The 15,408-nt window shown below is 38.2% G+C and overlaps 2 protein-coding genes across 3 annotated transcripts; both read right to left on the reverse strand.

Annotated features, from left to right (window-relative positions):
- Positions 1 to 799: 799 nt before the first annotated feature.
- LOC117627170 (probable inactive receptor kinase At1g48480) lies at positions 800 to 3,958 on the reverse strand. The gene is made up of 2 exons (XM_034359105.1): positions 2,322 to 3,958; positions 800 to 1,785 (listed from the first exon to the last, which is right to left on the reverse strand). The coding sequence occupies exons 1-2, from the start codon at positions 3,661 to 3,663 to the stop codon at positions 1,151 to 1,153; spliced, it is 1,977 nt and encodes a 658-aa protein (XP_034214996.1). The 5' UTR covers positions 3,664 to 3,958; the 3' UTR covers positions 800 to 1,150.
- Positions 3,959 to 8,892: 4,934 nt separating this feature from the next.
- Positions 8,893 to 15,052, reverse strand: LOC117627171 (chaperone protein DnaJ). 2 transcript variants are annotated; one of them, XR_004585743.1, is made up of 14 exons: positions 14,665 to 15,052; positions 14,445 to 14,513; positions 14,039 to 14,134; positions 13,758 to 13,882; positions 13,169 to 13,364; positions 12,677 to 12,852; positions 11,909 to 12,038; positions 11,363 to 11,523; positions 11,149 to 11,231; positions 10,946 to 11,045; positions 10,436 to 10,749; positions 9,336 to 9,509; positions 9,136 to 9,202; positions 8,893 to 9,045 (listed from the first exon to the last, which is right to left on the reverse strand). XR_004585743.1 is itself a non-coding variant. In XM_034359106.1 (11 exons), the coding sequence occupies exons 1-11, from the start codon at positions 14,962 to 14,964 to the stop codon at positions 10,497 to 10,499; spliced, it is 1,689 nt and encodes a 562-aa protein (XP_034214997.1). In that variant the 5' UTR covers positions 14,965 to 15,052; the 3' UTR covers positions 10,424 to 10,496. The 2 variants fall into 2 exon arrangements, 1 of the variants encoding a protein (XP_034214997.1); XM_034359106.1 differs by lacking the exons at positions 8,893 to 9,045; positions 9,136 to 9,202; positions 9,336 to 9,509 and having other exon boundaries at positions 10,424 to 10,749.
- Between the last annotated feature and the right edge of the window lie 356 nt (positions 15,053 to 15,408).

Here is a 15,408-nt window from a genome sequence, read left to right on the forward strand (position 1 = left end):
AAAGAAGACAAAGAAAACAGGTTCATCATGAATGACTGTTTAGGCCACTTGTACATGGAGAGTGGGACTGCCAAATTTTGTATTGTGCACGAGTATAACCAAAGCTCTGGTATTTTTTCTGGCCCAGAAAAGAAAGAACCGTTTCGATTTTGAATAAAAACGTCAGAATAGGACAGCACAGCACCACCCGAGAGGACAAAAATATCCGATATTGGAAAATTGAAGCTCCAATTTTGTTTTCTATCACTTTCTTAGTTAGTACCTCACTCATTTTTCTTTTGTTTTCTAAAACCCTTATACATCCGAGAGAGAGAGAGAGAGAGAGAGCTCCTTAAGACTTTGGATGCCATTAAAAACATTTTAACCATCACACCACCAAAGAAAAGGAAGGACCACTACATCAGAGACTGTCTACTCACTTTTTACATCCTGGCCCTCCCTCCACTTCATTGGAATAGAGTTTGGTCCACCATAAATAAAGCAAGCTTTGCTCATCATCATCATCCTCACAAATTCACAATCTCACAAAACATCTACTCACTTTTTGAATTCAACATTACTGTATCATCCACTGCCAGACAGCCCCTCCTTCCTTGTGTCATTTAACCAAGTAGCAACTACCAAATGAGAATACAATTGACAATAACCTTTTCCAGAATAACTTAACAACCGAGCTTTGCTTCAATTATAGGTGTTCATGTTTAAAATCTGTCGTTTTAAAATGCCAAACCAAGAAAAGGGGTTGCGTGGGGACACTCGTTGAGCTGAATAGACATCACAACCAACCAACACATGAAGATGAAGCAACTAAAACATCTTAATTTCAATCGAAAGCTCAATAGCTCAACAGTTGTGATAAAGGCAAAGGCAAAAGGTGAAGTAATAATTACAGCAACCATCATCCACCAACAACAAATGGAACAGATATCCACCCCAAAGTGTATTAATGAAAGAAAAAGGGAAAAAACAAAGTGCAATGGGGCGAACAAAAAAGGGTGAAAAGAAAAGAGAAAAAAATAACAGTTGGCTCCTAAGGAAAGTGAGATGAGACACAGATTTAATAACATACAACAACACCAGATTTAACATGCGAAAGCAAGGATTGTCCTACAAATCCACGGGGGAAGAAGAAGATGGTCCCCAGACCAGCTCATCGAGAAGACACATCCTCTAAATCATGGACAACATCAGGATGCTGCTGCTGCTCATGATCCTCTCGCAAGCTAGAACGACGTAGCTCCTCAATGCGCCTGGTCACTTCGGATATTGAAGGGCGTTTATCAGGATACTGGGCTGAACAATCTATTGCAAGTTGCAAGAGCTGAACCATCTCCTCCTCAACATTCTGGTACCTGAGGAGCTCAAGATCGAAAACCTCCGAAGTCCACTCCTCTTTAACTATGGACTGCACCCACCTTGGGAGGTCAACTCCTTCCTCATTCAGCAGGGCATGGGTTGGGGGCTTCCCAGTGAGTAGCTCCAGGAGCAATACCCCAAAGCTATAAACATCAGCCTTTTGGGACACCTTGCGAGGATCTGTCACCTCTGGTGCCCGGTAGCCAGCAACACGGTTGGGAGTGGAGGAGGGCCCAACAAGGTGCGCTAAGCCAAAATCAGAAACCCGAGCTTCATAGGATTTTGTGAGCAGGATGTTGGACGACTTTATGTTTCCGTGGGAGACAGTTTGGCCTTGAGAGTGTAGGTATTCAATTCCACGGGCAGCTCCCAGGGCAATGCCAGACCGGATTTCCCAATTCAATGGAGTCCTTCCTGCTCCTTTGTTTCCTGTAGTGCAGAGATAGAAGACAAGATGGTAGTAAAGATAAAACTCCTTTGTTTCCTTAATCTTAAAATTCTTCATTGAATATTATGAGTTTGAAAGATTGCAATGTAACAATATTGCTGAAAAGTTTGAAGCTTTTTCCACTTATTGATGTCACCCTTGGAAGAAAGCTCAAATGGGAATTGCGGATTTAAAATTAAACCTGAAACATATGAAATGCAGCTGAAACCACAGCAACTCAAGACATATATTGCAAATAGAAAGACTATGCAGACATCAGAACTGTTGGAGATGCAAAACAAATCCTCAAGACCACTCAATAACATGTCTAATGCAGCCTTCCTCGCATTTTTCGGAAACGAAAAAGAAAAGGCTAAAAGATTAAAAAAATAATTATCCAGCGGAATTGATGTATACAAAGAAATCATAACCATCATCATCAAAATGCAAGCAAAGAAGTAAAGTAACAACCACAGAACTGAAAAGGCAGAGCAATATATGAACCAAAAAAGGAAGCAATCAAACGAGAAATACTGACCATGCAGAAGCGCAGATAAGCTTCCCATGGGCATGTAATCATAGACAAGAAGCTTCTCATCTCTGCTAAAGTAATAAGCCCTTAGAGGGACCAAATTCTCATGATCCTTCACTCCCACGGCTTCAATCTTTTCTTTAAACTCACTCTCAGAAATTGTCACATCCTTAAGCCTCTTCACAGCCACCACAGTCCCAACTTCCAGAACTGCCTTGTAAGCCGTCCCAAAAGTCCCTTTCCCCAAAACTTCCGCTGAAGCTCTCAACAAGTCCTCCAGATCGAACACCCTCGCCGCATTACCAAAAAACACCAACTTTTTGGCACCGCCGGCACTATTGGCTTCACTTTTCCCATTGCCCACCATCGCCGCCGCCGCCGCCGCCGCAACTGAATACCCATTACCGTATCCCCCATTTTCAGCATCCGCTGGCAATTTATCGCCTGGAATCTCGACTTCTGGATGCTTCACCGTAGCAATGTCGACCGAGCTCGTCTTTTTGCTACTTTTCTTTCGGCACAAAAGGATTAAAATCATAACAATTAGAAGAAAACCCAGTACAGATCCAATGACAATACCAGCAATAGCACCACCAGACAGCTTGCTCTTCTTCTTGTGGTCATCATTGATATTTATATCCCCATTTGGAGCAGCTCCGCTATCTCCAGGACAAGCACTATCAAGGGGACGCCCACATAGCAAATTACCCAGAAACGAGCTGGAAGAGTAAGACTGTAATTTTTTTGGAACAGACCCGTTTAGCAAATTATTTGATACATTGAACTGTTCGAGTTTGGGAAGGTTCAGCTCGGGAATAACTCCAGAAAGCTTGTTGTTTTGGAGGTACAAAGTCCTTATGCGGGTGAGATTGTTGAAACCCAGAGAGATCTCCCCTGAGAAATTGTTGGACGCCAAGTTAAGCCGAACCAAGTCGTGCAGACTGTAGAGGAACTGCGGGATTTCGCCGGAGAACAAGTTGCCCTGCAAGTAAAGGTTACGAAGAGTAACGCAAGCAGAGAGATCTGAGGGGAGATGACCAGTTAAAGCATTGAGACGAAGACTGAGTGTGCGCAGACTGGTCAGATTGCCGAAAATGCCACTGGGTATGGTGCCAGAGAGAGCCACACCAGGAAGTCGAAGCACAGTGACACGATTGTTCTCGCATTTAACACCAGCCCATGAACATGGGGTAGGCTGGTTCACATTCCAGAGCAGGGTTCGGCCACCCACGGCTGAGCGCAGAGCTAGAAGAGCAGCTCGGTCAGAACCCAGATCTGGTTTTGCAATGGGAAGCAAAACCAGCAAAGAGAAAAGGAAAAGGGAAAGCCTATTGCTCTGGGAATGCATTTTGGCGAAAACCCAAATGGTTTTGGTGAAATGGGGTTGTGGATATCTGGATTTTTTTGTTTTGTTCTTTCAAAGTTCATACATTGTTTGGTTTGGGTTTCTGAGGAAGAGAGAGAGTGGAGCAGAGAGGGAGAGTGTGTTTTGGGACCTGCATTTCCTCTTTTCTTTTTGGCCTTTTTGTTGTTGGCCTTCTGGTGTTCTTTGGAGAGAGAGACAGAGAGAGAGAGTCCAGGCTGTGAGGTAAATACTAAATTGGGGGAAATAGTAAAGCAAATGGAGTAAGAAACCCTAGCTGTACGCAGTGAGGGAGAACTGGTGACCTGGTTGGCAGTAGTCAACTGCCATTTATCTTTTTCCTTTATTTTTATTTGTCTTTTGCTTTTCTTCATTTTGCTTTCTTCTTTTTTTACTGGAAGATTTTAAAATGTTTTTCTTTTTCAGCCAATAAATTTAGATGAGTGACGGTTAGATGGGTTTGTTCGTTTTCTGATTTTTTGTTATTTATTTAAGAAATTGGCTTCTTTTTCCTATTGTATGGTGGATGTTATTGAGCTCAATTACCAACATTTCCCCTTATATTAGCTGTATGCCTCTTCAATTGTCTTTTAACATTTTTTTCTAAACTTTTTTGTTCGACAATGAATTAATTGAGAAATTGGGAATGACACATCAAATGGTCTAAGACCTCCTCTACGAGTTCTCAAAAAGATCTAAGTATAGCCTGATCTTGAAATGAGACAGTCCCCCCTCGCCTCCCCTTAAATTTGTTGTAACCAACAAAAAATGTAATGATTCAATGGGTAGGCCACCAAGTGGCATGTTTTTTGGGCTTTTGGGGTTAAGAAAATTGATATAATATGGAGTGCAGTTTTAAGTGCCATATGGGCATTGTATTTAGAGATATTTAGTGATATACCCATTTTTAGCACTAATATTATAAATAAACCCTACACAATTGAATTCCTATAAACAAACCCAAAAAATGATAGCTAGCCTTATTGAATTTAATATTGATTATTAAATTACTTTGATATTGAATTTTTATGGAGGTTGGGCTTGTTTTAAGAAATTGATGGTAGTTTTGTAATTTATAAGAAGTTAAAAGCTTTTTTGTTATGTTGTAAATGGGCTTTGGGTGTGTTTCTAAAGTCCATTTTATATAGGGTATTTTTATAATTTGGACCCTCATATTGGGTATAATAGTGAATCTCCCTTGTATTTAATTACAAGTTACAACGACCTAATTATTCATAAGGCATAGCAAACATAATCCAGAAAGAAACACAAGTTGGCATAAGCTGTTAAGGGAGGTGGCATGTCACCCACTTGTAAGTTGTACACTCATAACTCATTCATTCATCAAATATTACAGCCAACCAGCTCCTATAAACTCAATTAATACTCTTATTAATTCCCCTTTTGAAAGAGGGAACATCCATGATCTTCTTTCTTTTCACTTTTTTTTCTTTTCCTTTTCCTGATTCGATATGACAAAATGCATTTTATATTTGTATTCAAAACACAAACGTACTTTGGTTTGGATTTGGATAACCTGTTTCTGTTTGGGCTGCTGAGAATGAGATGCTATGATTTGGAAGAGGGACAGCGAAATGACATAAGCTTTCGTCTCAATTTTCAACTCAACTCAAGCAACACGTCTATTTCTTTTCTTTTCTTTTCTTTTCTTGTCATTTTGGTTTGTGCAATTACCAATAGCTATCTTTGTCTTAACTTTTTGAACGTCCCAAACTTGAAGATAAAAACAAAACAATGTGTCTATTTTCTAAAGAGGTTGGTTGACCATTTCTGCTCTGCTCTGCTTTTTATTCATAATTCAGTAAATTGCACTGCTAAAAACTCTGTGATTTGAGCTTTCATTTTCTATTTCTTGGGATACTTGCCCTTTGCTTTGTCTCACATTGCAAGTAAGATTAAAATACTAGATTATCTTTTTTAAAATACAAAATGTACTCATTTAGAAAGATCAGAAACTCTGTGGTACATGTTATTAGTTTGGCTAAAATTCTGTTTCTTTCCAATACTATATCAGAAAGATCAAAGATAGGCATATAATATTTCCTAATTAAAATTTGCTGGTTATGCAAAGCAGATTAATCCAATCCTAACACGTTTGAATTGGTTTTTCTCAATATATTTGGATCGTTGATTGAGAAAAAAGAAAAGAAAAAAAGGAGCATGCATGGTAACCCGTCGTATGGATTGACATGATTGGCGCACCAACCGACGAATCATACCGTTGGGAGTCACAGGCTCACTGCTCACAGCACTGTTGTCAACCAAACCGAGGGTGGGGTTCTTTTCATGTCTTACACACACAGGTCCACGTTTACAAAGATATATACATATATATATATTCTGAAAATACCCATTTTATTATTTTTGCTTTTGAAATAATTAAATTTTGTGATTAAGACCGTATATCTACCAACTAAATAATTTAATTTGCTAGTATTCCCTTTGAATTTTTTATATGGTTCCTTCCCAGATTCCAAATGGTACCTTGTCCAGTTGTCTTGATGATCAATTCAACTCTCAATTGGGAATTGGATATTGTTATTTTCCAATAACATTAATTCAAATCCAAACAAGAATCCATTATTTTTTTTTATTTTTAAAAAAAATGTTTTCTTTTCTCTTTTTTTGCTTTTATTCAACTGATATGATTCTATCAACTTTTTCACCAAGCTTAATAGTTAATACCACTTGAGGTTAAAAATGTTGAGAATAATTTTACTGGAATTGTGAAGTTTTCATGTGACAAGGACAACCAGTTAGAATTGTATGCTCTTGGAAACGTAAATTAATGACCTCAAACATAAAAGGATTTTTCGGCTTCTTAATATTTGCGCTTATTTGACTTTTGCCTGTTCTAAGTTAATCTTATTTGAAAGGAAGGAAGGAAGGAGGGAAGGAAGCAAACTTGTTCTTATAAATTAAAGGATGATAATAGTATGAGATCTTCTTCTTAGTTGGATTGGATGCTGGCTTTATGATACGAATCATACTGATCAATTGAAGAATATGAAGAAAATTATTGTTAAGAGTATTTTATTGTTGGCAATCTTAGCATGGTATGAGTGAATTTAAATAATTAAGAACAATTAGTGGTTACGAAAATGGATCGTTAGGAGTAGGACTGTAGGACCATGTAACAAGACAAAACAAATAGTTTTAATGAAATGGAAGGTGTGGTGCGGTGTGGTGGTTCATAAAAGTTTTCTTGTAATGAAAATAATACTATTTTGTTATTTTCAACTAATAATGTAGTGAAAAAGTGATCCTGCATGTTATTAAGCTATTGACTAGAAATAGCAAAAAGTGTTATACCCGTTGCATGAAAGTCTCTCTTGCGATAATAGGATTTTAACATCCTATCATATAAATTTACGTATGGATTGTAGACACACAAGAGAAGAAATGTTGAGGTGTGAATTAATTATCACGAAATATTGTATGTGATTTATTACCAACCACTTAGCCTATTAAAATACTGTATGTATGACTAGGTGTGGTGTGCATCAATAGAAAATTATGAGATATAAATAAAAGGAGTGCCGCTGCCAATAGCCAAGTTGCCAACCAGATCTCATAGTTCATAGAAATTATATATGTATATAGCTGTTAATTTACTAAAAGGGCCCTTTACTCTTACTTGGAAAGCCAACATTCACGTTGCTTGCTTGATAACTTTTCTTGTGTCGGCTCTTCTCATCACTGTCTCTCTCTCTCTCTCTCTCAAATACACAAGCACAAAGACACCAACACATGCAGAGAGTGAAATAGAGGAGAAAGTTGTGCGTGGAAGATGGGTTTTAGTCATAATTAGGTCACCCATGGGCATGAACATGGACATGTGAAGCCCTACACTGCACCATTTCATTCATCAACTTAATTTCCTAACTGCTATCTGTTATCTGCTTTCTGATTCTGAGGCCATCGACAGGCAGGCAGATGTCCATATTTGATATTTCCATTTCCTGCACCGTTGCACGTACTCACCTCACACACACATGTACATGTAAGTATACCACTACTAATGTGTGATTTCTTCAAGTGACAAATTAGAGGTTAGTTGAGGTTGTTGGTCCGACAGAATACGGCATTCTTTTGGTATACTACACATTTAGTACTAGAGTTGCTTGCTTGATCAACCGTAGACATTACCATAGATGACTAATAGCTACCCAGCGCCGGCCACCAATTCCCAATTTAAACATCAAAATGAAACTGACCCTTGTTAGCTACCTACTCTTGTACTAGTGTGTTACGTGTAGGAGGGTTAATTACTTTGTAAGAAAACATCACAGCTTACTTGCATTTCAAGTTTCAACACTCAACATAAACGTCTCTAGATTACTTTGTTTTGCCCAATTAGTCACAACTTATATTATACATTTTCTGAAGAAAGAGTTACGGTGCGGGGGAGATTGGAAATTTGACAGCTCTAGATTATAATTCACAAGAAAAGAAAAGAAAAGAAAAGGATTGATGTTGAATTCAGAAATCATGAGGCCAACTCTCAGTCCAAGCTACATGCATCTTTTGTACTAATACCATCTTACTATTGTATTCTAACCCACCAGCACTTTGTATATAATCTCTTTTTCTCAGAGCACAGAAATAATTTATATATACACTCTGGCTCTCTCTTTAGCTAGCTAATCTATTACAGAAAGTGCTCTGCCTTTGCAAAGCACGGATCAGATTCCTCTGCTTTTGCTTTTAACAAGTGGGTTAGCTTAACACGAAAGCAAAAGCAAATTCCCTGTAGCCTTGCAGGACTCGGGCCTTAAACAATTAAAATCCAAGAGGCAGCCGGCCCTCTCTCTAGTTTGGTTGGCACACAACTGGCATCCTACATATTTGCACAAGTAGATCAGTTCAGCAGACTGCTTGCGCTGCCTGCCTGCACGTTACATGAAATTGGAAAGAGAGAGAGAGAGAGAGAGAGAGAGAGAGAGCCCCAGGCTACCATTCTGTAAATAGTCAATTAGGTGCTGCAAACTCCAATTAAACACCCCGCATAACTGGCTTTACTTTGATCACCATAAGAAATTTTGGGCAATAACAAGATACAACAAAGATGGGGTGGACAGACAAGAAGGATAATGAAATGAAAGAAGGTTTTAAATTGAATTGACAACACTAGTGAATTAGAACTCTAATCTGAATTGAAAGAAGAAAAAGATTATCGAGAACAATTTGATGTTGAACAGAACAACTAAGAACAAGGACAATCATATTAGCTTTAAAGCTCCAACAAGATGGAACGCAACACAAAATACAACCCAATCAGTGCACTTAGAAAAGAGAGGTTCTCTTTCCCTTCTTGTCTCCACCAATTTCAAAGTGCTTGCACCTCTGCAGAGATCAGTGACGACATTCGAGCATTAGCAAAAATCTTCGATAAAAAAGGAGAAGGAGCAAATTACAAACACCATATGCGCTAACCTTGCTGAGACACATGCTTGCAACCCTGGCATTGGAGCCTCAGGACAATCTTCTTTGTAGTTTTTGCCTGTTTAGAAATATAAACGTTCAAAATGAAAATTCCCAAAATCAATCTGTGGAAATAGGAAATACTTGGTCTTCGGCTTTCAATTATTATTTTCATATCCAGAATGCAAAGGGAGCAGGAACTCGATGCTTACCTTCTTGTGGAACACTGGCTTGGTTTGACCTCCATAACCTGATTTTGCTTACGATCGTAACGCCTCTTTCCCTGAGCAGCAAGGCTATCCTTTCCTTTCTTGTATTGGGTGACCTTGTGCAAGGTGTGCTTTTTACACTCCTTGCTCTTGCAGTGTGTCTTCTAACATGTGTAACTATCCATTATCAAAGAAATCAAACAGAAAAGCAAACTGTAACAGAGATTATGCGCAGACTAAGAAAAGCATTACAACATGTGTAACTATCCATTATCAAAGAAGTTTATAACCTAAGCAACATCCATAAACTATGGCGTGACTAAATGGGGGCTACACCTACGCCAACTAAGAAAAGCCGTTCAAGGCTCCAAGTATCGTTGCAAATATCAAAATTCCAAGAATTGTTACCGTTGTCTGCTGAACCAAACTAAGACTAGTTCTTCTAGTTTGTTGGTTTTGCGTTACATCAAAAGCTCAGCGGGTCTTGGGTTCGATTAGCAACAGACTCGTCCTAGATTACCAGAAACTAAGACGAAGTTATACTAATTTTAGGTTGTTTCAATTATCGCATCAACATTTTCAACAATCATCACATAAGCAGTCCTTTCCATGCTTGATATAAACAGTTGCAGTGCTTTCCGTTCACTCCATTTTCTCAGTAACCAGTAAATAAAAAGGTTAATAATAAAAAATGACGCAGAAGCAGACTTATCTATGGTCAATACAAGACTAATGTTATTGGTAAATCGACTACATCAGAGAGAGAGAGAGAGAGAGAGGTACCATGGCAACGGCTGCCTCGTATGGAGATGGCTGAGCTGTAAAGCAGAAAGAGAGTGAGAATCCCCTTGCCCGCCCATTTTAACTAGCTTAAAATGCTCATTATTTTGCAACTTTGGTGCTGCTTCTTATTTACGTATTTGTAAATGCTCAATCAATTTTAACCAAACGATTAAGAGAGAAAAAGATTGAGAGCTTGGGGTGCAAGTTCAAGTTGAATCCTTTTTATAACCTAAAACACAAAATGCAGTTTTCTTGTATTTATCAGAATCAGAAAGAAACAATCGAGACTATGACATTGGGACTACGGAGGAAAAGGATACAGATGGCAGGGCAAATCCTGAGATCCAATATATAATAATGTAGGTAGCCATTACATCTTTGTTAGACTTTAGACTTTCTACCTACGCTGTTCTTTTTGGTTGTATGAGGAGGAGAAGCATCACTTTGTTGTTGTAATAAGGTAAGGTTACGGGTCTTTCCCATCATGCTACAAATATAAGTTACAACTAAAACTGTAAACAGCGATGCCATATAATAACACGAATTTGGCTTCGTTGATCCCCATAATAAGGGTGGGCATGGGCTGCCTACACCAACTGATGCAAATCCCTCTCCCGACGAAGACTGCCGCTTCCTGTGAAATGCACAAATGGTTAGAGATGCTAGATGTTAAATCAGGCAAGAAATGACAGAACCAGAAGCACGGAATGCACATGTATGATGTATATAACAAACTGAACTAGGGAACGTCTCTTCTTTTAATTGAATGTATAAGCTTATCTAAGACCAAAAACTGGATCTTATAAAAAAGAACTGTCACTGAGGCATACCCCAGTACGCCCTTTATTGAGTTCCAGAAGGATGCAACACGACTAGTTCCCTGGCTTGAAGCACTGGTTCTATGCATGGCAAAGTTCGCATCTTGTGTCCCTGAAACAGGACAACATGAATTTTTCTCAGTCATTGTTTAAACCTACTATTTTTTTTGTTTTTCTAATTAGATAGTGGTTCGTAATAGACTCGAAAACTATACCTGTGCCTTTGGAAGCAACTGAATGACCTTCTCTAGATGCCTTAAGTGAAGCCAGTTCTTCAACAAGTGCGCGTTCCTTATCACTGTCATTAAAATTACAACAAATGCAATGAAAAACAGAACACAGGGTATTGGGATATCAAGCTGGATGCCAAATTTAACTGAAAAGTTTAAACTAGAAGAAGGAATCATAACATGGTTTAAGGACATCAACCTGATTATCTTTGGGATCAGAACATTGACAACAAAGTGATGATCTCCTCGAGTAGAAGGTTTGTTCATGTCTGGAACCCCCATGCGCCGCAACTTTACTGTTTCACCAGGCTGAATTCCAGAAGGAATCTGAAGCTCTTTCAAGCCTTCAACAGTTTCAACCTGAAGATAATTAACAGTTTCCATGTCATACAGCTTGTACAAACTTTTCAAGTCACAGAGATACCACTTGGCTTCACCCTAAATATTACAAATCCCCAAGCATATCAAACACCATATCAGGGAAGACAGTACACAAGCAATATATGTCGAAAATTGTATACTGTTATGGGTCCCATGGGTATCATTGGTAAAGTTAAGCATATCAATTCAATCATCTTGTCCCATGATCTGTTACTCAGTAAATTAAACCTCAGTGACGTTCAGGAGGTACTACTATCGCAGGCTTCTACAGACAGGAGCTCAATTTGATAATGCAATGAAGAAGGGTCAATTTTCTCCATTCCTGTACACCCTCACTAACACTAATTGACAATGCTAGGATTACCTTTATAACAGTCCCTAAAATGGCCTCGGTATAATCAATCTTTATCTTTGAGTACAGATTGAGTCCATCTCTATGAATTCCAGCCTTTCTGTCTATATGAAGCACTATGAAGACATCACCAACTGTACCCCTGCCATAACGCAGATAATAAAGAAAATTAGTGCAGGGCATGCCTTAATATCCAGTCACATAAAGTAACAAAATTGAACAAGTAAAAACAGATCCCAGAAATTCTAAAAGTATAACATAAAAGTGCATGCCATGGTTGTCATAGACAATCAAATTCCAAACAAATCAGGACTAGAATTTCCCAAAAATTGCAAAAGCCAATATGAACTCCACTACTACATCACAATAGATTCCAAAGCTCAAATGGTATTCCAAGGAATTGCAAAAGCCAATGTAAACTCCACGAGTAGATTCGTATTTTATTTGGAATTCGTTTCTATCGACAAGGTTGTATGTTTCAAACGTATTGAATTAACAACCACTTAGGACAGAAAGCAACAACTAGAAACCACTTCTTGACAACCAAATCATGATTACTACTACGACACCAGATTTATTTCTTTTAATTCACATTTCATCTTCAATAATCCCTTTCTAATTCTCCAATCCTCCCACCCAAACATTAATCTAGCTCAGCTTTTAAGCAGCGTCCATCCGTAAGAAACAGACAAAGCTGATGTGCTGCCTTTTCTATGATCTAAATGCAAAGAATATACGAGCAATATTTGACGTACACATAAATTTGAACTGTGTATACACCTTTTCTTATCAAAATTTCCCTCCCCTTGAATTTGCATTGTGGCTCCATCATTAACACCGGCTGGGATGGTCACACTCATAGTTCTTTTGGACTGTACTTGTCCCTTGCCACTGCATCTTTGGCAAGGATCAGTGATTATTCTACCATCACCGCCACACTTTGAGCAGGTTGATACCTATGAATCATAAAATATAATCTATAAAGCATATCTCTAAGACATATATAGAGATCCTGAGAGAATGGTAGGAAGAATGCAGATTAATTAAGATATGTTTGACCAATTGCTTGGTAACTATCCTATGTAGTATTGGCACATATCAACATACTGCATTGAAATTCCAATAACTTATAAATACACTCATATACACAGAACGACTGAGAGGTTTCCTTACAAGCTACATATGGTGTCTGCAATATGAGGCTAAGAAAATTTATTCAAAATATGCAATGTAATTCCAACGATTTTTAATGTTCTAAACAGGTATTTTTACCTGTGATATCATGCCAAATGGTGTTCTCTGAGTTTTCATCACCCCTCCTCTTCCTCCACAACCAGTACATGATTTTATGCAATTATCAGATTTAGCACCTGTTCCACCACAATTATCACATGTCTCAACAGAAGAAACTTCAATTTCCCTCTGTACTCCGAAAATGGATTCTTCAAAGCTCAGATACAGATCATACCTGCAATATGGAAGTTAAAAGGAGAGGCCTGGAAAACATAAATTTTGTGCTTTCAACAACAAACATGTGGATTCAGTGCTAAATTCAAAGACTATTATTAGAGCCACTATTTTCCCTAAGTCAATATTTGAAGTTTGAGTGTTATAAGTTGATATAAACAATATTTTTCATCTTCAACCTGTTATTAGTTCTTATATAATATATCACATAAATACTAGTCTTGACATTGAGAGAGAGAGAGAGATTAGCCTCTAGGTGGTTGAACTTTTCAGGTTATGCATTTCATTTCTCAAATAAATTATTTGCAATATGTAATATAAGTAAACTCAAATATTCTATACAAAATAGAATGGGACAGATCATTCAATAGTAACATTGCAGCAAGACAGTTACCTAATGTCTAGACCCTGGTTTCCCCTGTTCCTCAAATTGAAGTTAAAGCCTCCTGATTCACCCCTTCCTCCAAAAATCCCATCTGACCCTCCAAAGAATGTATCAAAAACGTCAAAAGGATCCACCTAATGATTTTTGATGATTCATCAGCATGCAGTTAAAATGACCAGTTCTTTCACTAGAAAAGCAAATCCATTAAATTACTAAGTAAAATACCCAAAGGATATGTGTGTATGTGTATGCGCATGTCTGTGTTGCAGTAAAGACCGTGAAGATCTTACCCCTGTTGAACCCATGGCCGAAGAATCATATTCTCCCTGTAAACCTGCTTCACCAAAGCGATCATATAAAGACCTTTTCTCATCATCTGATAGGACCTACACAACTGCTTCATTAGCATATGAATGAAAAAGGAAGCACTGATACATCATGCAATATATTCAGTAGGTTCATAGAACAACAGCCAAAGCAACTTTATTTAACATCAAACAATACATCACCAGACTGAGTGAAATTTATTCAATTAAAACATGACGTGTGGGTTAAACGTTTGCATTTGAAGATAAGTGAATTTAAAATATCCATCTTTTACTCAAAATTGAAGAAAAAAAATACATAAATGGGAAAATGAAGAGACAAAATGACAATGCAGCATTTTGGGAGAAGCAAAACTAGAAACAGTACTACCTCATATGCAGAACTAATCTCTTTAAACTTGTCCTCAGCCCCAGCACCCTTGTTTAAGTCTGGATGATACTGTTCCAATTTCCAACAATTGGGATATCAAATTTCAATGCCATGTAAAATGGATAGTTAAAAATCTTTCCTTTTTCTTCAGTTTCTTTGCAAATAACATGAATTGCAAAAGAAACTGAAAACAAACAGAAACGAATAAGAACAAGCTAACCTTGCGAGCGAGCTTTCGATAAGAGGACTTGATCTCCTGCAACGTGGCACTTCTAGGGACGTTGAGAGTCTTATAATGATCAGTTCCGGCGGCCTGGATGACCAAACGAGCACCCCTTGGGGGCTTCGTACGGAGGAAAGGAGCGTAATTGGGCTTGAAGATTGGGTTGCTATTTCTGGTAAAGAATGCAGAAGCTCTGGAGCTGAGGGTGGAGCAGCTCAAAGAATAGGGTGGAAGTGGAACCGCAGAGTTGGGGATTGGCAGGACATTTGAGATGCAGGTGCTTTGGATGATGGGCATGCTTGGATTTTTAGATTCTCGGAATTGGACTGGCGGTACGGATGGTTAACGGAGATTAGAGGTTGCGGGGGTTTGCAGAGGTTTTAGGGGGATTGGATATTATGCTGAAGAAGAAGCAGAAGGTAGTCAGAACGAACAAAACTAAAATACTGTCCTGAGCGGCAAATATATTTTCGGATACGACAAAAGATCTTGAGGCTAATATGAGAATATTACAAAATAAATAATGTCCTTTTTACCATAGTAGAGTACAAAAGTAGTAAGGGCATAATGGACTTTTTTGGTTTCAATTGTGATATGAATTTTCAATAGAGGTGACACATTTTTGGCTATTAGCAGATTAACCCAATTTTGATGGCTAAGATTGCATTGAACTATAGTAATTCAAATTATGCAGCAATAATAGCTCAGATGCTATCTTAACCATCAAAACTGAGTTAATCT

This window comes from Prunus dulcis, chromosome 5 (genome assembly GCF_902201215.1).
Source record: "Prunus dulcis chromosome 5, ALMONDv2, whole genome shotgun sequence".
Lineage (NCBI taxonomy): Eukaryota > Viridiplantae > Streptophyta > Magnoliopsida > Rosales > Rosaceae > Prunus > Prunus dulcis.